Consider the following 25232-nt stretch of genomic DNA (forward strand, 5'->3'; position numbering starts at 1 on the left):
ACGTGACTTTGGGGAAATATATGTGCTGTATGAACTTTGCAGAAGTGAACGGTACTTTGGGCTGTGGGGTTGAGTGTGTTGTGCGGGTGTTTGATTTGTATTGGCGGTTTGTATGGACGGGAGGAGGGAGGTGTTTGTTATGTGGCATATTAAATATAAGCCTGGTTGTGTTGTGGCTAATAGAGTATGTATATGTCTTGTGTTTATTTACTGTTTTAGTCATTCCCAGCTGAATATCAGGTCCCCCGCCTCTCACAGCATCTTCCCTATCTGAATCGCTTCCACTCCCCTCTAATCTTTCACTCTCACTTTCCTCATCCACAAATCTTTCATCCTCGCTCAAATTAATGGGGTAATCGTCACTTTCTCGGTCCGAATCGCTCTCGCTGCTGGTGGCCATGATTGTAAACAATGGGCAGATGTGAGGTGCTCCACAACCTGTGACGTCACGCTACTTCCGGTACAGGCAAGGCTTTTTTATCAGCGACCAAAAGTTGCGAACTTTATCGTCGATGTTCTCTACTAAATCCTTTCAGCAAAAATATGGCAATATCGCGAAATGATCAAGTATGACACATAGAATGGACCTGCTATCCCCGTTTAAATAAGAAAATCCCATTTCAGTAGGCCTTTAAACAAACTTTATTGATCCACAAGGGAAATTGTTCCAAACAGCATATTTATTGATAAATGCTTTCAATATTTTATTTATAGCAGGAGATGTAAACCACATTCTAAAATTCACTATAAAGTAGGGATGCCCCAATCATGCCGATACCAACCATCTATGGGTTGTTTGATTGATCAAAGCTTTTTTTGGCAGATTGTGACAGAAGAGAATACATTATATGAATCAGGACTGTCCTGACCAGTTTCTTCCAGTCATATCTGTGTTGTTTTTGTTATGATGGGACGCCGTGGCGCTGTTGGGAGAGGGGCCGTGCCAGCAACCTGAGGGTTCCTGGTTCGATCCCCAGCTTCTACCAACCTAGTCACGTCCGTTGTGTCCTTGAGCAAGACACTTCACCCTTGCTCCTGATGGGCGGTGGTTAGGGCCTCGCATGGCAGCTCCCGCCATCAGTGTGTGAATGTGTGTGTGAATGGGTGAATGTGGAAATAGTGTCAACACGCTTTGAGTACCTCGAAGGTAGAAAAGCGCTATACAAGTATAACCCATTTACCATTTACCATGATTCTCATATAGTATGTTTGTCTGTATAGTTTCTGTTCTCAAGGCTCCTTAGGTTACGCCTGGTCGCCACGAGCCATGATTGTATTCACCTGCATCTGTTTAGCGATCAATAAACTCACCTGCCTCTGATCGCTAATCAGTGAGCTTTATAACCCTGTTTCACCCTGCCTGCTTTTGCAAGTTTATTGTTCATCGTTGTCGACAAGTTATGTTTGGCATCAGGCCATGTTTAAATTTCTGTCTGCTATGCTCAGTTATCTTCCCAGCAATTTGCTGGTTATATTTTGCTGTATATTAAGTTTTATTCATTTTAAACATGTCTTGTCCAGCAACTCAGGCAAATCATATTGTTGATGTAGATGCCCATATCTGCTGTACAGATTTACTTTACAAAAGAACATTGGTGGGATACTTCTCTTGTTGCCTTATTTTGTATTTGACTTTACTAAATGGATTTATATTAATGTTTGGCTCAGCCGGACGGGAGAAGTGATATCGTGGTATTGTTGAATGTACTCAAAAGGTTTTTAAACATAACTTAAATAAATAGACACAGTTCGAAAATGTATTGTTTTATTATGTTTCACTGAAGTGTTTTAGTCTTAGTTAGGGTATTAGTATAGTACCGCTATACTAATGAATCATATTAGGTACTATAATGCCTCTGAAAAGTATGTCGTCGTCACGTCATGACATTGCTGGTTTACGAGCAGAGGAGCATGTTCGGCAGCGCACAATTACAGAGTACTTACAAGCAGACATAGGGTGTAGACAGAAAAGGGAGAATAAACGCATTTCGGCTTAAAAACTAACAATAAAGGTAAAGTTATAACACTGAAACGCCCACCAGAAGAGGTGCTTTAAGACATGGCTAGCTAGTGTTGCGCTGACCAGCATTCCTCCAATGGGGAATTCAAATTGCTAGTCTCTCCCAGATTCTTTTTATGGCAATAAGCTGATGTTATATTCAATCAACAGGCAGCAGTTGGTATTTTGTGGTTTATTCTCCAAGCTTAGAGGACAAACCGAGACCAATCCAGCACACCAGCGTTCCCCAGCCCGGTCCAGATCGGTCTAGCTCGGTCTCCCCCCAAACCCCCGGAAATCCCGTGATCTTCCCTCTGTCCCCCGCCTGCTGTTTCCCCAGTCTAGCTGTGCTCCTTATCTTAGGAATGTAATGGCAGTCTCAACAAAGAGAATAAACAGCGCTCTGACTCTAACCAAGGACACTCGAATCCAAGCACTTTGTACCACACGAGACATTAGCTGATGTAAATATGACTATAGGTAGAGTTTTAAAATAAGTAACACTTAAATATGGATATGATTCTGATCTGCTTCCAACAAGTCCCCCTTTAAGATCTTCTAATAAGATCTTTATTACTTGTACAAAACTTATAAAGCACGCCCCACATTAAAGTCTTAAAGTTACCACTTTGCTAGACCCCCTTTAGTGACACTTAGCACAAGGGGCTGTGCGGTTCTGGATGGTCTCGAGGGAGGTTGTTCAGCAAGTCCCTCAACTGTGTCACGAGTCAGGTTGGTTAGTCTCAACGGCGGCGGGGAGTTAGAGAGGCCGCTGAAACAGGAGTTCCAAGGGGTGTTAATTTGGTGAGTGGGGTCACCAGTCTAACCATAGCACAAAGCCCAACGGCTGACGTCGGGATTCTAATGTACAATCTGTGCTTCCCACAACACCAGAATAAGTCAGCTCGTGCCCAAGGGCCTATCCTAGAGCCATCTATCAGTGTGGTGCACCAGTAACGGTTAATGTCACCCAATTTGTTGGGGGACGAAGAGGGTCCTGTAATTTGAAAACGCGTGTAATTCAGCTTTTGGGCCACAAAGGGAAGAAGTCGGGTGGCATTGTCAACAGAAGGGTACACATGTCAGTCAACTTAAAAGGGGCGGGGTAAGTGTGGGAAAAGGGACGTCCAGTGGAAGAAGCAACACAGTCACCCAGGTTTTGGCATCCACCTGAGCCACAGGTTGTCTGCACCCGCTCCTAAGGTCAAAGGTCAAAGTTACCAGGCCTTCGGTGGTGATGTCATTAGGACGCACAGATGTTTGAAACACCACCGAGGTGGGGTGGTACTTTAGGTGCTACAGAGGGTGTAGAGGTAGTTAACGCCCTCTCAAGGACATTAATTTTAATAATTCCTTTAGCGTCTGTATCAGTCAGGTCAAGCCCCAAAACAACATAAAAGGGACGATGGGCACAACTTACCAGAGTATGTTGTCTGCATCCGACACCAATGGTTCAGGGTTGAGTCGTAACAAATATAGAGGTTATTACCATGGTAATAGCTATTGTGTCCCCCGTAATTAATTAATTACTAATGAATCATATTAGGTACTATAATGCCTCTGAAAAGTACGTCGTCGTCACGTCATGACATTGCTGGTTTACGAGCAGAGGAGCATGTTCGGCAGCGCACAATCACAGAGTACTTACAAGCAAACATAGGGTGTAGACAGAAAAGGGAGAATAAACGCATTTCGGCTTAAAAACTAACAATAAAGGTAAAGTTATAACACTGAAACGCCCACCAGAAGAGGTGCTTTAAGACATGGCTAGCTAGCTAGCGGCTAACATCCAGCCCCAGTCTGCAGTGTTTTAGCTACTTACAAATCAATGATCCTCGCCTCCATGGCGACAAATAAAGTACGTTTCTTACAAGTATCATCCCTGCAGGACGAGGAATAGCTAAACATGTTTCACTTCACACCGTAGCTCACCGGCGTCAAAATGTAAACAAACGCCATTGGTGGATCTATACCTAACATCCACTGTAATGATACCAAACACAGGCGCGTATCAAGTCGATACTACTATGATTGCGTCAATATTTTTTGGCATCACATCTTCTTTAAATTTTTTAAGATTTATATAATGTTTATAAACTCAGAAAATATGTCCCTGGACACATGAGGACTTAGAATATGACCACTGTATGATCCTTGGTATCGGATTGATCCCTAAATTTGTGGTATCATCAAAAACTAATGTAAGGCATCCAAACAACAGAAGAATAAGAGATTATTACTTTTTAACAGAAGTGTAGATAGAACATGTTAAAAGAGAAAGTAAGCATATATTAACAGTAAATGAACAAGTAGATAAATAATTCATTTTTTACCACTTGTAATTTTGACAAAATAATAAAATGCATATGTCAGCAGACTAAATTAGGAGCCTTTGTTTGCTTACTTACTAATAAAAGACAAGTTGTCTTGTATGTTCAGTATTTTATTTAAGGACAAACTTGCAATAAGAAACATATGTTTAATGTACTGTAAGATTTTTTGTTCAAATAATGCCAATAATGCAATTTTTTGTGGCCCCCTTTATTTACAAAAGTAGCGAAAAGTAGTGAAAAGTATGGAAATAATTTTGGTACCGGTACCAAAATATTGGTATCGGGACAACACTAGTCTTAGTGTTTTCTCTTGTTTTATAGCTAAACTTTTATTGTTGTACTGTAAATATTAGTTTGAACTGTAGTACTTTATTTTACTTTATTTATTTAAATGAAAAGGGCATGATCAATTAAGTCTGTTATAATCACGAATTACTTCTGGCGTGGGTTATCCTACTATGTTCAGCGGTACTTGACCGCACCATAAAACACCTCTGTGTCGTTTCCTCTGAGGGAAGATCGATCATTATAATTCCATTCTCAGAAAGCACAGCTTGTAAATTCAATGTACACAACTGAATAGCTCACACAGATTACAGTGCAGCAAAAGTCACTCGTAAAAAGACGACCAATCGAGGGGTTCCTGCTTAACACAAATCGGAACAAAATATAAAAAAAATTCTTACGCGCGCACAAATCTAAACAGATGAACAGAATTTTTTTTCGTACACACTAGTGTTGTCCCGATACCAATATTTATTTTTGCACAGTGTGGAGGAAAGAGCGAGCGTGATACACGAGCTGCAAAGTATCAGACAGAGTTCAGAGATCTTTTTTTGTGATCGGCCTTAAAAGGCATTAATCGCCATTGGCGATCACATCCTTTTTTCAGAACCATCGGCCGATACTGATTGGGGCCCGATGGATCGACACATCCCTACTATATCACTGTTAATTGGTTTTGGGCCGAACTGTGTTAAATTAGGAATTGTTAGTTAAAAATAATAAAATAAAAATAAAATACAAATATTTTAATAGCTAGTGCCTACAAGTTCTGTTTATAATCTTCTAAATATGTTTTTTTTTAACATTCCAGAGACCCCTTTAGACATAAATAATGTTTACACTCTTTTAATCCAATATATTTGCGATAATAGAAAATACGACTCTAATATACTGTACTATCTGTAGAAGCCTTGGTCTAAATCAATGGCCCATGCTACTGTAGTATTGATATTTTTATTTATTTTAGCAATTTTTACGCTTAAAAATGACTGTATATTTAAAGCATGTTTTGTTACCAATTTCTTTTGAAAAGTAGATTTTACAACACCATACAGTATTTTTTTCGGGAAAAGTCTGTAAAAGACATATAAAATTGTGTTTACTATTAATGGGCACATACTAAAGATTGTGTACAAGTGATAACAAGTGCAAAAGTGGTCCTGAACTCCCTTTTCAAATAAGGATATTGCATATACCATGCAGCTGTCACCACGGAGACACTCATTTACTGCACATTCAATGATCCAGACAAAATAAAAATGCATGTTGCAAGAAAAAAAAAAAAAACGCAATTAAAAACAAATTGGTTTTAATCAGCTCCTTAAGTGATCGACCACGGCACAAACATTTGTGCATAACTGTGCCACTTTGCAAGTACTTTCCAAAACGTCCTAAACATAGACGCAAAATATATCTTATTATAATATTTTTATGCTTGATAAATGGCATTGTGGAGACTAAATGATATATGTGCATCTTCTCCTCCCAGTGTTGTAGGCGTTCTGATAATCAGCATACATTCTGCATATTCATGAAGACAAACACGCCATATGGGTTGAGTTCTCTATTTTGCTCATGTGAAGGGAAACGGCATTTTTAAAAATACATTTTGCCTATCATTCACAGTCCTTTTGTAAAACAAAAACACATATATTTTATGTTTCTTTTATGCATTCTAACTCGTAAATAAATGCTGGCGAAAATCAGCTAACAATGGTGTCAATGAGTTGTTCTATTCCACCTGTAAAGCGCTTTAAACTACATCCAACCACCTCCAAGGTTTTATATACACACTGTAGGTATTTATGTTATGTACTAACAGGCACGTTCATAATTACATGTAATATTTACGTATTTTGCTCATTATAAGCATACGACACGGCACAACGTTCATTTTTCCCTTGAACAACACTCATTACTCCTCATGGCAGACCTCATGAGACAACAAACACATAGGGCCTGATTCACTCAGATCCAAATACCACACGCTAAACAGCGTGTGCAAAAAAATAAAATAGTGTGTACGATTAGTTGGCATGTTGCACGTGATCTACTAACACTGCATGTACAATTTAAAAGTGGTGCACACCGCCATATTTACAATATTTTCCGGACCATAGGGCGCACGGGAGTGGCAGAAGTGTCAAAAGATGGAGCTAACTGTTTTAATGACATTCATACTTTACTTAAATCAATAACAAAGCAGCATCCCCTCATCCGGGAAACAACAACAAGGCCGGAAATGTGTCCCGTGAAAAACCGTCTGACCGGAACTCTCTAATAACTAAAGTTCCTTGGGTGAATAATGTAAACTCACCACACCGGTATGTTTTAGCGCTTTCATGGCGAGTCTACTGACAGATATAAGTGAGAACTTTACACTACTTTATATTAGAAATGGCAACAGCTGAGGATGAATGTCCCATAACAAGAAGATAGAGAAAAAGAAGAAGCTTATCGACTACGGCGTCCGCACGGACTACAAAGGTGGACTCGTGCAATTTTGTAGGATTTATGCAGATCCCAAATACACATCAGCAGGTAACAGAAGGTAAGAAAAGTTGCTTTTGCATAGTATTGCGAAACAAAACGCCAGATAATATGTCTTACCTTATACACACACCACAATAATACTCGTATGTTGAAGCACATCAAGCGGTGCGGCTTCATAGCTTACCAAAGTCGTACTAAAACATTTTGATACATTTTTGAGCGCCGTGTGTAATGTCCTATATTTTAAGGGGAACATATAAAACGTTGGTGTTGTTTACTTGAGTCACATTGCCATCATAATGCACCCTACACTTATCGCTTATGTTTGACTCCCATCTACTGGTCACACTTATCATGACACCATGTACCAAACAAAATAGCTTCGAGGTGGGTAAGCTCAGCCTAACTTATTCCTTAATTAGGTGCACCGGGTTATAAGGCGCACTGTTGAGTTTTGAGAAAAAAAAAAGATTTTAAGTGCGCCTTATAGTCTGTAAAATACGGTAAATGAGCATTTTGCATGTACTATACGCGGCTGTCGCCACAAAGACACTCATTTTCTGCACATTCACGTCACCTGTGCTGAACCGGCGGCACACATCTATAATCTATAACACCTTTTCTGAATCACAATCTAGACAACAGAAATATATGCACACTGACATTTAATTCTGTGCACGAGGCTGTGTATTGCATCACCAGCGCATTTGTGCGTCCTGATAGACTCAAGGTCAAGGTCAAGGTTCAACTTTATTGTCCCCGCGGGGAAATTTGTCTTGGGCACAGTGCATCATTGCTTTCTTAACATACACAAAAACAACAGAACAAAAACACAAGCGCAGACACAACTACAACCAGACAACTAACATTTAAACATCAGAACATGGAGCTTGGTAGACATAGATGGCACTTTGATGTAGGCATAAAATCTACAGTATGGAGATAAAGATAAAGTGCCAGTGTGCATTGCACTAGAGCTCATAGATAAAGTGCTCAAACGCAAGAAAATGAATAATGAGAGATGTCTTTTCATGTAGGCAATATCCCAGTAAACCACATGTCCCTAGGGCAGAGTGTGACATTATATGCATTTTCAAGTCCTCAATAGGACGACTATTTCCTAAATATAAAAAAAAGAAACAACATTAAAAAATGAACAACATTTAAAAAAAAAAACAACAGACACCAAAATGCATCAATTGACTTTATTTTAATCAGACCCTTAAGTCATCCAGCAGCAATAACATTTTAAAAGGGAATTGCCGAATATATATGTCTAATATTTTTTTTACATTTTTGTCAGTCCAAATATGTTGAAAGACGGTTCTCTGTCAATTGTCTGTTTTTGCACCTCCTTTCTCACGACCGTGCTCGTCTGTGTCAGTTCGCACGTCCTTCCCACACGTGCTAAAAAACATGCTAAATAGTGCTCCCAAAACGGTGACGAGTGTTGATCAATCACATTGCATGTGCTGTTGAATATACTTGCATCTTCTCTTTCAAGTATTGTGGACGTTTTAATGATCATCATATATTAAGCATTTTGCATTAATAAAGAGATTCGCAAAATGGATTGCACGCCTTATTCTGCTCATTTAACAGACGCAATCGATTTTGCACACGTTTAGCAGATCGGCATTGCGTGTGCTATCAATTTTGCACATGTTCATATATTCCGGTTTAGAAGAAGAATTAGTTATTCTAATCGCGAGGGTTTGAAAAAACAGCATCATTATTGTGTCTTTCTCGCCACCCCTTGGGTCAAAGTTGGATGTCAAAGTTGACCAACTTCTCTGTTTATGGCAACGTCGTTCTACTATCTAGGTGAGGGGCATGTTTAACTTTCACAAGCTCAGAGGCGAGAGAGCAGCTCACCGGCTCATGATGTCAATATAGCAGTATAGTGTTGTACCGATACCAATATTGTGGTACCGGTACCAAAATGTATTTCAATACTTTTTGGTACTTTTTCAATACTTTTCTAAATAAATGGCACCACAGAAAATTACATTTTTGGCTTTATTTTAACAAAACATCGTACGGTACATTAAACATGTTTCTTATTGCAAGTTTGTCATTAAATAAAATAGTGAACATACAAGACAACTTGTCTTTTAGTAGTAAGTAAGCAAACAAAGGCTCCTAATTTAGTCTGCTGATGTATGCAGTAACATATTGTGTTTATATTATCATTCTATTATTTTGTCAAAATTATTAGTCTACTTGTTAATTTACTGTTAATATCTGCTTAATTTCTCTTTTAACATGTTCTATCTACGCTTCTGTTCAAATGTAATAATCACTTATTCTTCTGTCGTTTGATACTTTACATTAGTTTTGGATGATACCACAAATTTTCGTATCAATCCAATACCAAGTAGTTACAGGATCATACAATGGTCATAATTTAAGTCCTCATGGACACATTTACTGAGTTTATAAACCTAATATACATTTTTTAAAAACGAAAAAAGATTGTGATGCTAAAAAATATTGATGTAATCATAGTATAGTATCGACTTGATATGCTCCTGTACTTGGTATCAGTACAGTGGATGTCAGGTGTGGATCCACCCATGGCGTTTGTTTACATTGTGACGGCGGTGAGCTACGGTGTGTAGTGAAGCATGTTTAGCTATTCCTCGTCCTGCAGGGATGATACTTGTAAGAAACGTACTTTATTTGTCGCCATGGAGGCGAGCATGAGTGATTTAGAAATAGCTACAAAACTGCAGACTGTGGATGGACTTTAGCCGCTAGCTAGCTAGCCATGTCTTAAAGCACCTCTTCCTGAGGGCGTTTCAGTGTTATAACGTCACCTTTATCGATAGTTTTTAAGCCAAAATGCGTCCGTTCTCAAACAGACGTTTGTAAGTACTCCGTGATTGTGCACTGCCGAACATGCTCCTCTGCTCGTAAAACCAGCAATATGATTCACTAGCATCGCGGTACTATACTAGTATCGACATACCGTACAACCCGTATGACCCTCTGTGATCAATGCACCGCTAAAAGTAGGTCCTTAATGTTAGCGCTTATAACAATATTGGTAAGACTTGGTTATTTTATGTTCATGAAATCTCAATGGAGTATTGTTGGCGATTTTTGCAGGTTTTTTAGTGGGCTTATGGGCGCAATAGACGCAATGATGTCATGGCTTCCATTAACTCCATTGTCAGCTGACTTTTATTCACGTTAATTTACGAGTTAAAATGCATTGGTAGAAATTACATATGTGTTCTTGTCTCTCATAAGGATTGTGGATTATCGGCAAAAAAAATAAAAAATAAAACAAATAAAAAGTGCATTTACCCTTTAAAAGAAGCAAAGGTTAGCACACAAGCGTAATAGATCAGCTTTCAGTGTGCTATCAAGTTTGCATATGATTGAATATACTTAGACTTAGACTTCCTTTTTATTGTCATTCAAATTTGAACTTCACAGCACCGATAAGAACACAATTGTGTTGCATTAGCTCATGGTAGTGCAGGATAAAAGAGCAATAAGGTGCAGATATAAATAAATAGATTACTGTACAGATAAATATATTGCACTTTTGCATATGCATCCACGTTTATGGATGTATTTTATATTGTCTTTATATTCCAGGCAGTTAATCCATTTTTGGGTGGAATTGAGGGGATTATTATGATGCGTTCAAGAGTCTTACGGCCTGAGGGAAGAAGCTGCTACAGAACCTGGAGGTTCTGCAACGGAGGCTGCGGTACCTCTTTCTAGAGTCCAGCAGTGAAAACAGTCCTTGGTGGGGGTGGGAGGAGTCTCTGCAGATTTTCTGAGCCCTGGTCAGGCAGCGGCTTTTTAAGATCTCCTGGATAGGAGGAAGAGGAGTCCTGATGAGCTTTTCCGCTGTCCTCACCACTCTCTGCAGAGACTTCCAGTCTGAGGCACCGCAGGCTCCAGTCCAAACAGAGATGCATTTACCCTTTAAGAGAAGCAAATGTTAGCACACAAGCTTAATAGATCAGCTTTAAGTGTGCTATCAAGTTTGCATGTGATTGAATAGACTAAGACTTAGAATACAAGCAAACCTTTAGTAGATCAGGCCCATTGTGTTGTAATCAGGGTGTCCTGGAGTGATTTATAATTGTCAGCCAGCAGTTGGCAGCAAATCATTTATCCCTCCTGTTACTCACACACACTAATGATCTAGAACAGTGGTTCTCAAACTCTTTTCATCAAGTACCACCTCAGAAAACATTTGGCTCTCCAATTACCACCATAATGACCCGCATTAAAACACAGTAGCGTAGTAGTTTAAGTTAAAGTACCAATGATTGTCACACACACAGGTGTGGTGAAATGTGTCCTCTGCATTTGACCCATCCCCTTGATCACCCCCTGGGAGGTGAGGGGAGCAGTGGGCAGCAGCGGTGCCGCACCCGGGAATAATTTTTGGTGATTTAACCCCCAATTCCAACCCTTGATGCTGAGTGCCAAGCATGGAGGTAATGGGTCCCATTTTTATAGTCTTTGGTATGACTCGGTCGGAGTTTGAACTCGCAACCTACCGATCTCAGGGCGGACACTCTAACCACTAGGCCACTGAGTAGGCCTATGTTGATAAACAAGGCCTCATTATAAACAGGGTAGAGGTTTTATTTAACAAATGAATTGCATATTTTTTGGCCAATGCAAAATCCGCATGGTTGGAACAGTAACACTGGGTTTGAAATATAGAAAAATAAAACACTGTACTTTAATCAACTGGTTATATGATGTGCCACTAGATGAAGCCTGCATACTACTAGTGCAGTGATCTTCAAACTTTTTTCAGCAAGTAGCGCCTCAGAAAAAACTTGGCTCTCAAAGTACCGACATAATGACCAACATTAAAATACAGTAGCGCAGTAGGCCTAAATACTCATTAAAAACTAGGCAGAGGTTTTATTTAGCAAGTAAGTACATTTAATATGTTGGCCACTATAACATTACACACAGTTTGAACAGTTTGAAAATAAAACACTGTCTTTTAATAACGTGATTCTTTGGCGTCTCAGATGGAGCCAGCGTACTACTAGTTGTACACGTACCACAGTTTGAGAACCACTGCACTAGTGGTACATGTACCACTGATCTGGCGAGATGCAGCTGCGACCCAGAAACCCGCTGCAAAAAAAGGGTCTTAAAAGTTAAGGAAACAGGAGTTAAAATGCTAATTTTAAAATAATAGTGATCAATGAAGCTTCACATAACTGTCAAGCAGCTAAGAAACAGTGTATGATAATCCATTTTATCGCAGATAATTTAGTCTGAAACATATTTTCCCCAAAACAAACAACAATAAAAATAATCTGAGACAAACATTGTATCCGTAATACATTACATGCAAGACAATTTGGTCCTTTATGCCAGGAGTATATACTTTCCACCATTATCCCTTGACTTGCATTTTCAAAAAAGATTTTCTCGGTTAAAAAACGGATGACATTCAAATGCAGAGGCGATGACACCATAATAATGTCATGATGAGGAGATACCATACGAATGCACGGGGTTAGACAGAGCCCTGATCCCTGTAGAGATAGATGATTTTTAAATCCTGGAAATAAGAGTGCAAACTCTCATGAGAGGTGGTGACACATATCTAAAGTGACAGACTGTTCCAAGGCTAAAAAACAAGAGAATTCTCCCTTTCCACCACACTGACGTTAAGTACATAGGCAGAACATGGACACTCAAAAATCTCTTTTTTCCCCACTTCTTTCACAAAACTCCCTTGATAACAGGCTTGTCTTCTTCAGTCTACACCTCAGTGATTCACAAGACTAATAAGGATTAGTCAAAGAGATTTATGGGTGATAATTGACCATGGACACTTTACTTGTACACGTACAAGGCCTGATCCACTAAGTGCTACACAGCGCGGGCAGACTATACAATTGTGTGTACTTATGTGTGTACTTAAGACAATTGATCAATTCAATTTTATAAGTAAAAAAGTGGTGCAGACAGCCCTGTTTTAGAGGATTGTGCATGTAATATGTGGTTTTCACCATGGAGACACTCAATTCCCTCCACATTCATATTAGCGTGTGTATATATATATATATATATATATATATATATATATATATATATATATATATATATATATATATATATATATATATATATATATATATATATATATACCGTATTTCCTTGAATAGCCGCACGGGCGCTAATTCATTTAAAACCTCCTGTCACTCCGGCGTTTACCGGAAGCCTGCGGGATGGCCGTGCATGCGCTAATTATTTTAAAACCTCTTCTCACTCCGGCGTTTACCAAAAGGAATGCGGTAAATTTAGGCGTGCGCTTTGAGTGTGATGTAAGCATACCATCATGAAAAGCACATTTAATAAAAAAAACGTTATTATGGTCTTACCTGTACATATAAATGGAGTCCATTTGCAGATCCTTCTGACCAAAAGCATTGATAACTTGTTTATAGAAGTCTTCCTTATTTTCTTTCTTCAGTTTTAAAAGTCTCTCTGTCTCAATGGAGATATTCCTTTAATTATTACCTCCTGCTTCGATTGAAAGTCCAGTTTAGAAAGCTGTTTTATTTTAGATACCGGTATGTAATCCTCCATGTTAAAAGTTCAGGCGAGAGGAAAAAAAAGACGATCTGTTGCTGCGTGTTGTCACTTCTTCTGCAGTACCGGAAGTCGCAAGAAGGATCACTAGCGCCCTCTACCACCAGGAGGCGGGAGTCATTTAATGACTCATAGCGTATTTGACACACGCAGCTACGGTATATTAATAAAACATAGCTGCTTACTGTTCTTTTTAGCATACCGTACCGGTATTCAATAGCTTGGACCTTAAATCCTACTGAATAACTCTTTATCTTTTTTCCTTTGTGCGATTGCAAACTACTGAAATCAGCTTCCTCCATTTGGAAAATGAGGACAGGTAAATCGTCACTCGTGACGTAACGAATTTGACCCGGCGGAAGTTCTAGACATATGCTAAATATTTTGCAAAACGAGTTTGACCCGGTGAAAATGATAGACATGCGATAATAAAAATAATATTTTGCGAAACTAATTTGATCCGGCGTTAATAATGAACCGGCGATAAGGCGAAGCATGCGTTAATTATTTTGAGAAATGAGTCTGACCCGGCAGTAATTCTAGACGTGCGAATACTATATTCCCTGCGCCAATTCAAGGAAATACGGTATATATAATTATATATATATATATATAATTATATGTATATACATATGTGTGTGTGTGTGTGTATATATATACAGTATATGTATACAGTATATGTGTATATATGTGTACATACATATATACATATATACAAACGCCGTTTCCATATGAGTTGGGAAATTGTGTTAGATGTAAATATAAACGGAATACAATGATTTGCAAATCCTTTTCAACCAATATTCAATTGAATGCACTACAAAGACAAGATATTTGATGTTCAAACTCATAAACTTTATTTCTTTTTGGCAAATAATAATTAACTTAGAATTTCATGGCTGCAACACGTGCCAAAGTAGTTGGGAAAGGGCATGTTCACCACTGTGTTACATGGCCTTTCCTTTTAACAACACTCAGTAAACGTTTGGGAACTGAGGAGACACATTTTTTAAGCTTCTCAGGTGGAATTCTTTCTCATTCTTGCTTGATGTACAGCTTAAGTTGTTCAACAGTCCGGGGGTCTCCGTTGTGGTGTTTTAGGCTTCATAATGCGCCACACATTTTCAATGGGAGACAGGTCTGGACTACAGGCAGGCCAGTCTAGTACCCGCAGTCTTTTACTATGAAGCCACGTTGATGTAACACGTGGCTTGGCATTGTCTTGCTGAAATAAGCAGGGGCGTCCATGGTAACGTTGCTTGGATGGCAACATATGTTGCTGAAAAACCTGTATGTACCTTTCAGCATTAGTTGTGCCTTCACAGATGTGTAAGTTACCCATGCCTTGGGCACTAATACACCCCCGTACCATCACAGATGCTGGCTTTTCAACTTTGCGCCTGTAACAATCCGGATGGTTCTTTTCCTCTTTGTTCCGGAGGACACAACGTCCACAGTTTCCAAAAACAATTTGAAATGTGGACTCGTCAGACCGGGGGATTGGGGGGTTGGGGCGTGGTTGGGGGCGTGGTTGGGGGCGTGGATATTTACAGCTAGAATTCACCAACTCGAGTATTTCATATATATTTCATATATATATATATATATTTCATATATATATATATATATATATATATATATATATATATATATATATATATATATATATATATATATATATATATTTCATATATATATATATATATATATATATATATATATATATATATATATATATATATATATATATATATATATATATGTAATCGTAATCTTTTATGTAAAGAAAATAAATAAATAAATATATATATATATATATATATATACATATATATATATATATATATATATATATATATATATATATATATATATATATATATATATATATATATATATATATATATATATTTATTTATTTATTTTCTTTACATAAAAGAAATACTTGAATTTCAGTGTTCCGGTGGCTATCCATTAGATGGCAGTATTGTCCTGTTTAACTTCTCCGTTCATGATGAGTATATCATTTCGGCCACCGTGTTCGATGGAGAAGTCTGTGAAGTGAAGTGAAGTGAAGTGAATTACATTTATATAGCGCTTTTTCTCAAGTGACTCAAAGCGCTTTACATAGTGAAACCCAATATCTAAGTTACATTCAAACCAGTGTGGGTGGCACTGGGAGCAGGTGGGTAAAGTGTCTTGCCCAAGGACACAACGGCAGTGACTAGGATGGCGGAAGCGGGGATCGAACCTGCAACCCTCAAGTTGCTGGCACGGCCGCTCTACCAACCGAGCTATACCGCCCCTGTTCTACATATTTACAGGCAACATACACCTTCCCCTTCGAACTGTCCTGGATGAACTGAAATTCTTGTTTCCATTCGTTTGAATTCGTTAGACAAGCTGTTTATATTGTGGGAAAGCGGACGTGAGAACAGGCTGTCCCCACTCAGGTCCGCATTGAGCTAGAGGGGACGTGGCCTCCAGCTATGGCTGAATACCGGGAGTTTGTCGGGAGAAAATCTCTGCCGGGAGGAAGCCGGGAGAGGCGCTGAATACCGGGATTCTCCCGCTAAAAACGGGAGGGTTGGCAAGTATGAAAAACATACATAGATATCTACTTAGCCTTATGATTTCAAAGCAAGTTATCCATCTAATTGTACACTGTAAACATGACTATTTATTTTTCTTAAAAACAGCTCGGTCTTCAGAAATCTACCATAAGAAAAAAACTGTGGTACCATTTTTACATTTACAGTAATACACTGTGAAAACAACAACCATATTTTTTTATGCAAAAAAAGCAAACAAAAAACTGGCAGCTCAGTCACCAGAATTTTACCATAAAATAGAGTGTGACCATTTTACTGTAAATTTACGGTAAAATTCTGCCATTTTTTTACGGTAAAATCCGCAGATTTTTTTTTTCTTACAGTGTAGGTGAAATATACATTTACTAATCACATGCATAGGTAAGCGTTTGACAATAGCTAATCCTTTTATTAATGTTACAAGCGGCCGGCCCTCTGAGGGCAGCCAAAACTGCAACGTGGCCGTGAATGGAAATGAGTTTGACACCCCTGAGATAGAGGGACAAATGAATGCAGCGATGTACAGAGACATCCTGGATGAAAACCAGCGCTTCCCATACAACCTGATGGAGCTTGAAAGGTTCTGCAAAGAGAAATGGGGGACACTGCTCAAAGATAGGTGTGCCAAGCTTGTGGGATTGTATTTGAAAAGATTTGAGGCTGTAATTGCTGCCAAATGAGCGTCAACAAAGTATTGCAATAATTTCATAGCATTATCCTTTCCATCCTTCCCCTTTCCATCCTTTGAAACTGAGCTACTGTGTGGAACAATTCTCCCTTGTGTATCAATTAAGTTTGTCTAAGTCTAAGTGTATTGTGCAAAGGGTGAGGGGAGCAGTGAGCAGCAGCGGTGGCCGCACCCGGGAATCATTTTGGTGATTTAACCCCCAATTCCAACCCTTGATGCTGAGTGCCAAGCAGGGAGGCAGTGGGTTCCATTTTTATAGTCTTTGGTACGACTCGGCCGAGGTTTGAACTCACAACCTACCGATCTCAGGGCGGACACTCTAACCACTAGGCCACTGAGTAGTACTTATGATTTTCCATCCATCCATCCATTCATTTTCTACCGCTTATTCCCGGGGGGTGCTGGAGCCTCTCTCAGCTACAATCGGGCGGAAGGCAGGGTCGCCACCTCATCGCAGGGCCAACACAGATAGACAACATTCACACTCACTTTTGTTTATTTTTTTTATTTTTAATAAATTTGCTAAATAAAAATAAAAAACTTTTTAGATTGTCATTATGGGGTATTGTGGGTAGAATTTTGAGGATCAAAAATGTATTTTTAAAATTTTTGGAATAAGACTGTATGTAACATAACAAAATGGGGAAAAAGTGAAACACTCTGAATACTTTCCGGATGCTCTGTACTTGTAAAAGGGGGCGGTTGGTAGAGTGGCCGTGCCACCAACTTGAGGGTTCCGGGTTCGATTCCTGCTTCCGCCATCCTAGTTACTGCCAAGGCACTTTACCCACCTGCTCCCAGTGCCACCCACACTAGTTTAAATGTACCTTAGATATTGGGTTTCACTATGTAAAGCGCTTTGAGTCACTAGAGAAAAGCGCTATATAAATATAATTCACTTCACTTCACTAAAAGCTCAACCATCAAATCATAACGTTGTATTTTGACATTGTTTCTTCTTTAAACTGTACCATCCATATTGTTCATCCTCCTTAGCGTCAGGGGTGATCTGGAGCCCATACCAGGTGACTTTGGGCCAGAAGCAGGGTATACCTAAGTCAAAGATGTCCAAAGTGCGGCCATTTGCGGCCCACAGGTAATTTTTTAATGGCCCCACAGCCCATTTTAAAATACGATTAAAAAATTTAAAAACATAAAAAGTGGTATGAAAGACCAAACAGGTGAAATGTAACAAGAAAATGTTGCAATGTTTACTCTGATAACACAAAGCTGCCATGCAGGCTGTTTCTTTCTTTAAAAAATAATAATGAATCAAAATCAATGTTATTATGAATTATTGACCTATCCAAGGCTCCAATCACGTCACATTAAATATTGCACTTTGAGATATTTTTTGGGGAAAATGTTGCATATTTTGTGTTTGCCATATAAAAAATGTAGCTTTTTTTTTTTTTTTTTTTTTTAATGAAGGGCCTAAAACGAATAAACAAAAAACATAAACAATAATACAACGTATAATTGACGGATGGATCTGAAGTTGATCTCGAGATTATTGAGTTAAAAGTAAACAGTAAAAAAATATGTATAATTTATTTTTTAACGCTTTAATGAGTAGGACCCTTTTGGTTCCCCAATAATTTTTGTGTGATTTGTTTTTAAGTGTCATTGCTCAAAAAAAAAATTAATAAATAAAATCAATGGTGTTATGAGTTATTGACCTTTTTAAGGCTCCAATTATTATATAATTTGAAATATTCCTCTTAAAAAAATTTTCGGGTGAAAATATTGCATATTTTGTGTTTTTTCCATAAAAAAACAGGCTTTTCTTTGACAAAAAGAGCATACGACTTAAATCTTTAAAAACGTTATATTGACAGATAGACCTAATGTTGATCTAGAGATAATAATACTGAATAATGACACATTTTAAATATTTTTTGGACCACAACCCTTTGGAGTCCCCGGGATCAAGCCTGAGTGGAGGCCTTAATGTATATTTTTTATACATATATTGTATTGGTTTTTAAAATAAAAAAATGGCCCCCGCTTGCTTTGGTTTTTCAGTGTGCGGCCCTCAGTGGAAAAAGTTTGGACAACCCTGACCTAAGTGGATGACCGACAAGGGGGCTCACTCTGTTTATTTCATCCTGCCAGAAAAAAAACGCACTCAAGTGCTGAGACCGATGCCAAGAGTGAACCTTTTAGCAGCCTGTCTGGAAGCGACCGACGGACAAAGCAAACACGCAGACTTGGAAATTAAATTGTTCACTCAATTTGCTGGGGTGTGTTTGTCAGTTTGTTAGTTAGCAATCTAGCTCAAAATGTTATGGCCATATTTTGATTAAACTTGTAGGAAATGTCAGAAACTACTTAAGGAACAAGTGATTTAATTTTGGAGGTGATCCGAATCACCGCCTGGATTCAAGATGTTCTGTTAAGGACTCCCTACTATTGGAAGATACGGACAAGCGGAAGTCTGCGATCTCCAAATGTTTATCTAGTTTACAATATTTTGTAATACAAACTCATGCAGGTTACACTTGCCATTTTGTTGTTAACAATCAGTGGTATTAATGCTGACTGAGCAGTTTGTTCCTTGGTGTTATTACAACATTGGTTCTATTGCTGCTGTTGTTGGGAGTTTGCTTACTTTTCAAAAAAGGTTCCAATAAGCAAAAAGGGAGATCCAGGCTTAAGGCAGTTTAGAGTCTTACTGCTAAAAAGCATTAAAAAAAAAGTGACACACACTTGCGTGAAAAAAAGGTATTCGAAAATAGAAACAAAACAATAACAACAATACAATGCGGTACCACAGTAATTGTTTGAGCCTTAGCAAGCAGAGGAACGGGGGAAAAAATACCTGAACAGCAAACGTGAAGGATCTCAGACTGGGACTTGTCAGTGCGCACCTGCGATCAACAAGAGTGATCGACAGGTATAAATAGGGAGGTAAATTATATTTGCAAACAGGTGCTCACAGTGGTACCGTCTTCCACTGAAAGTCAATGGTCTAAACAAGTATGGGAGACAAAAACAGAATGAGTGATCACGTAATGACAGCAGATCCACAGAATATAACAACTTTGTAGTGCATCATACTTACTAAATGACCATGTAGTCCAGGGGTCGGCAACCCAAAACGTTGAAAGAGCCATATTGGACCAAAAATACAAAAAACAAATCTTTCTGGAGCTTCAAAAAATCAAAACCCGTATAAAAGTCTTATAATGAAGGCAACACAGGATGTAAGTGTCTATATTAGCTATAATAGCCTACTATCAAAATGACTCTAAAAGTCTAATATACCGGTAAGTGTTATAATGAAGGCAACACATGATGTAAGTGTCTATATTAGCTGTATTAGCCTACTATCAAAACGTCTATGTGTCACAGGCTGAAGCAAATCTCCGTTGACAGAAATGTTGAAATGTAATATTTATTCTACACATTTTTACAACATTCAAAATCATTAGTAAATCAGAGGCTACTCAGAAGGTGAGATACCTCCTGGAAATGACTGGCTTTTAATGGCCAAAGGTATAGATGTGTGTGTCCAAGTTAAAGGAAACGGCAGGCTGCCTTTTTTAATAGATTTATTACAATCTTTGGCAAGCTCGGTGATGTTTGCTGTGGTCTGGAACAACATGGCACACAAACAACTATCAGAAATGCAGCCGATATTACATACATGAGACATGAGACATGCAAAACTAAATTATATACAAAGAGGATAAAAGTAAAGGAAATTAAATGAGCTCAAATATACCTACACATGAGGCATAATGATGCAATATGTACATACAGCTAGCCTAAATAGCATGTTAGCATTGATTAGGTTGCGGTCATGCACTGACCAAATATGCCTGATTAGCTCTCCACACAAGTCAATGACATCAAGAAAGCGCACAATTGTGCAGTCACGCACAGCATACAACTTTTGGTGGACAAAATGAGGCAAAGAAGGAGTGGAAGATTTTACATGTAAACAAACTGTTGCATCACAGTCCACACTATGGTGAGTTCAAGAACCGCCGAAATTAGTAGGACAAAACGATGTTCATTAAATACTCTCATCAGTGAAGCATACATGGGCTTTCTTTCTAACAATTGGGAAGGTTTGTGTCATGTTTGTCCTCGAACAAAAAAACATGCTAAAACAAAAAAATATTTTCCATTTTCAATCCTTTTTTAAAAATGCCCCTGGGAGCCACTAGGGCAGGCCTGGCCCTAGCAAGATTTTAGGTGGCGCCCCCCAACCCCATATCGGCAGTGAAGTGTATATACTCACAAGAAACCGAATAGCTTTGTCTTTGACCTTTTTTTTTACTTAAAGAAAGCAAATTAACATATTATATGAGAATGTTATGTTATGATTATCTTTAACCGAATCACAGCAGTGCTCAAATTAAAAAACAGCATTCCCTCTCATGTGATATTGCTTAATTAACATTAATGATGTGCACTTTAACAACTAGGCTTACAACTATACCTAATATATAAAGGGGTGGAAAAGTGACTATTACCTGCAGGGCAAACATTAGCTAACCAGAAGGCAATAACAATGTAAACAAAAAACACCTGCTTAAAAGATCTAATACAAATGTCCCTGAGGAATGTAAGGTGGGAGTACTGTAATTACCTAACGTTACATTATTATTTTCCATAACAATTTAGCCCCCTCCACAATATTAACCCGACGTTTAAAACAGAACTAGCTATTTATTGACTAGCAATTGCCGAATCATGTAACATTAGCTTAATGCTAAAAAGCCAGGTTACTATCACATTCTGTAACAGACAAATAATTTCATGTAGGCTAACGTTACCTACCTGCTACCTCTGTCTTTTTCTCGTTTCTCCTCTTCTTTTCTCTTTTTTCTTCCCTGGGCACCTGACAGTTTTGGCCGTTTTGACATCTTGTGTTGATTTTTTGATGTGGTAAGAGTCATGATACGGGAAGGGAGGGGGCGCACCGTCCGGGGGAATAAGGGGGGGGGGGGGGGTAATATTGTAACAAATAATATTTCTATTAAATAGGCTTTACTTTGCATTTTAATTAACGTGGGATTATTTTTTGTATTTAGAAATAATAGTACCAACTTTTTTTTTTTTTTTTTCTCCAACATTTGTGGCACTGGCTTGGCGCCCCCTGATGGACGGCACCCTTAGCATTTGTCTATACGGCCTATGCCACGGGCCGGCCCTGCACTAGGATGGCACTAAAGAGCTGCATGAGAGTGTTGCTGACCCCCAATGTAGTCAAAAAAGCTATGTGTCTCATTACACTTCATCTAACACTTCCAATCGTTATTAAAGTTTAGGAAAACGGACTTGTTTTGTACTGTATATTGAGATAATGTTTCAGATTTGAAAAAAGTAGCAATTATCACCTGCTTCCAATTAACACCCCATTTTCTTTGTGGTTTAAAATATTAAAAACCCTGGCATGGTATTTATGGAATGTCACTGTGTTTTATTATTAAATCATATTTGTAGTATTAATAATAAAACCCATGGTATTAATGTAAAATGTGCATTTAGGTGTAAAAGATGAAATAACCTCATCATGACCAGCAGACTTGAGGGGTGAGAATAGGAAGTATGGGTATCCTTAAATATCAATCCCCGATCATTTCAACTCTCTCTGGAGAAAACAGAGGGTGCTCTGCTTTACGTCACCTGCACATTCACAATCTTTATTTGTGCGATGTCTTTCAGTTTGTTTTGCAGTGTGGAAAAACCGCCACATGCGCACGGTGACCAACTATTTCATAGTGAACCTCTCCTTTGCGGATGTCTTGGTGACCATCATCTGCCTGCCTGCAAGCCTAGTGGTGGACATCACGGAGACGTGGTTCTTTGGACAGACGCTTTGCAAAGTTGTGCCCTACCTGCAGGTAAGAAGCCCACCAGCTGTACGCAATACAATATTATGCCACGGTCAATGCACAACACACATGAACACAAAAGGTACATCAAGCAAAGAGATTGTAAAGCAAACCCTGCACCACAGGGAGTGAGGACGTACTGTCAGTAGGGCTGGGTATCGGTACTCGATACCTTTTAGGTTGTTCGTTTTCATTAATAAGGACAAACACAAAACGATAGTTCATGTTATTTTGATCCATGCCTATTTCCGCACCTAAGCGCAAACCAGATGGAGCCATGGCAGACGGATAAAAGCGCCGCATGCAGCTTGTCGACCCCCGATAGTGGCATGTTCTTCTCTGTCAGGAGGCTGTATTATGAATGAGATTTTCACGGCTGCATTAATGGAGTGTTCAGTGTGTCATTCCACGCGGTACTGTCTTAAAGCATATGGTCACGGATAAAATTGAGGCTGGAAGGTCAATACTAAACCTTCTTAGCTCCGATGACCTTTATTATAAAGGATATAATATTTCAATACCTTGGTTAGATTCACTGTGGTGTGCAACACAACTGATACACTAATGGACAAAATATTCATCGTACTTCCCAGTTGTGACACCGATGGCATATAAATATTATTTTCCCAGTGGTCAAATATTATTTGTCTTATTTTAGCAGCATTTAATGAAAATTTGACATATTTAATCTTACTAATGAGACTATAAAATACAGAAAGATCGCACAGAAAGAAGTTTGATGTCCCTTCCTCACCATGAAGAAACGTGACTGTTCGTGACCTGGCAGTTGCTTGTCGCTGCCATCGTTCTGCAATGAGGTACACTATGGTATGCAGGAACTTATAATAAAGCAATATCACATACTTTGAAAACTAAAAGAAAATATGGATAATTTTTTTTATATATACAGTATATTTTATATGTTTATATATATTGTCATATATACTGTTAAAGTTAAAGTACCACTGATAATCACACACACACTAGGTGTGGTGAAATGTGTCCTCTGCATTTGACCCATCCCCTTGTTCACCACCTGGGAGGTGAGGGGAGCAGTGAGCAGCAGCAGTGCCCGGGAATCATTTTTGGTGATTTAACCCCCAATTCCAACCCTTGATGTTGAGTGCCAAGCAAGGAGGTAATGGGTCCTATTTTTATAGTCTTTGGTATGACTCGGCCGGGGTTTGAACTCACAGCCTACCGATCTCAGGGCGGACACTCTAACCACTAGGCCACTGAGTATTATTATTCAAATGAACCCAAGACCGTAAATGATTTTTAGTCAGTGATGGGCAAGCTACTTGGAAAATGTAGTAAGCTAAGCTACAAGTTACTCTTGATCGCGTCAGTATACAGGACTGCAGTTCCTGGAGGAGGTCAAGTCAAAAAAATGAGGCACTCCTAAATTGGAGGAGCCGAACCACAGTCTTATATTCCTTATATTTATGCGCAGTAAAACTTTTCATGAACTCAACTCATCTGAATGTGTTTTCTTAAATTCGTGTTCCACGTATTCGATGAAGAGAGCAGTTATGATTTTACTTTTCAGAGTTAACAACTAAAAACTTTTCTCAAAACGCATACATATGTCTAATTACACGCATTATTGTGGGTTTCCTGAACGTCATCTTCATTACTAAAGGAAAAATCTAATCTGTGGGAGAAAATTCCTCTGCCATTTTCAAGAATTTTTTTTTTTTTTTTTTTTAGTCGTCAGCTTGAAGCGTCCCTCTGTCTCTGGCTCCCTCCTCGTCATGTGACATGAGTGTGTGTCTGTCATGATTTTGCTCACTAGTTTTTACGACTCACTTTATATTACCTCTAATTGACCAATCCATAATGTTTCGACCTAACCTTAGCCAATTGTGACTCTTTTTTTTTTTACCTGCATTCGCAGTCCATTTTTTCTTTTTGAATCTTGTAGCTTTGATGTAAGCTACCTCGCTGCATGAGTCTAAAAATAGCTAAACTACAGAAATCGCTACTCGTGCAAAGAGAGCGACACCTTGCTTCCAGTGCCGCTCACACTGGTGTATGAATGTGAATGAATGTTTGGTGGTGGTAGAAGAGTCCCTAGGGTGGTGTTTTTCAAACACTGTGCCGCGGCACACTAGTGTGAGATATTGTCTGGTGTGCCGAGGGAAATTATGCAACTTCACCTAAATGGTCCAAAAAATATTTTTTGCAAATCAATAGTTATAATCTGCAAATAATGTGCCGTTGCTTAGTGTCTGTGTTGTGTAAAACCCAGCAGGGTAACCACGTAATACTCCATGTCAGTAGGTGGCAGCTGGTAGTTAATTGCTATGCAAAAGTCGGAATGTGTCGGCTGAGACGAGGATGGTTTGTTGTGATCCCAATATGCAGACCACAGCGGGAGGCATATTGCTTAAACCA

General features: G+C 38.7%; 1 protein-coding gene and 1 long non-coding RNA gene across 2 annotated transcripts in view; both read left to right on the forward strand.

Moving 5' to 3' along the window:
• Positions 1 to 25232, forward strand: part of LOC133657233 (uncharacterized) — a 972718-nt gene that overhangs the window by 99588 nt on the left and 847898 nt on the right. The gene's annotated exons all lie outside the window — the stretch shown is intronic.
• Positions 1 to 25232, forward strand: part of hcrtr2 (hypocretin (orexin) receptor 2) — a 65099-nt gene that overhangs the window by 12830 nt on the left and 27037 nt on the right. Inside the window, exon 2 of the mRNA XM_062057649.1 lies at positions 22666 to 22844. Coding sequence (XP_061913633.1) covers positions 22666 to 22844 — 179 coding nt within the window. The remainder of the gene's footprint in view (positions 1 to 22665; positions 22845 to 25232) is intronic.

This window comes from Entelurus aequoreus, linkage group LG09 (assembly GCF_033978785.1).
Source record: "Entelurus aequoreus isolate RoL-2023_Sb linkage group LG09, RoL_Eaeq_v1.1, whole genome shotgun sequence".
Taxonomy (NCBI): Eukaryota; Metazoa; Chordata; class Actinopteri; order Syngnathiformes; family Syngnathidae; genus Entelurus; species Entelurus aequoreus.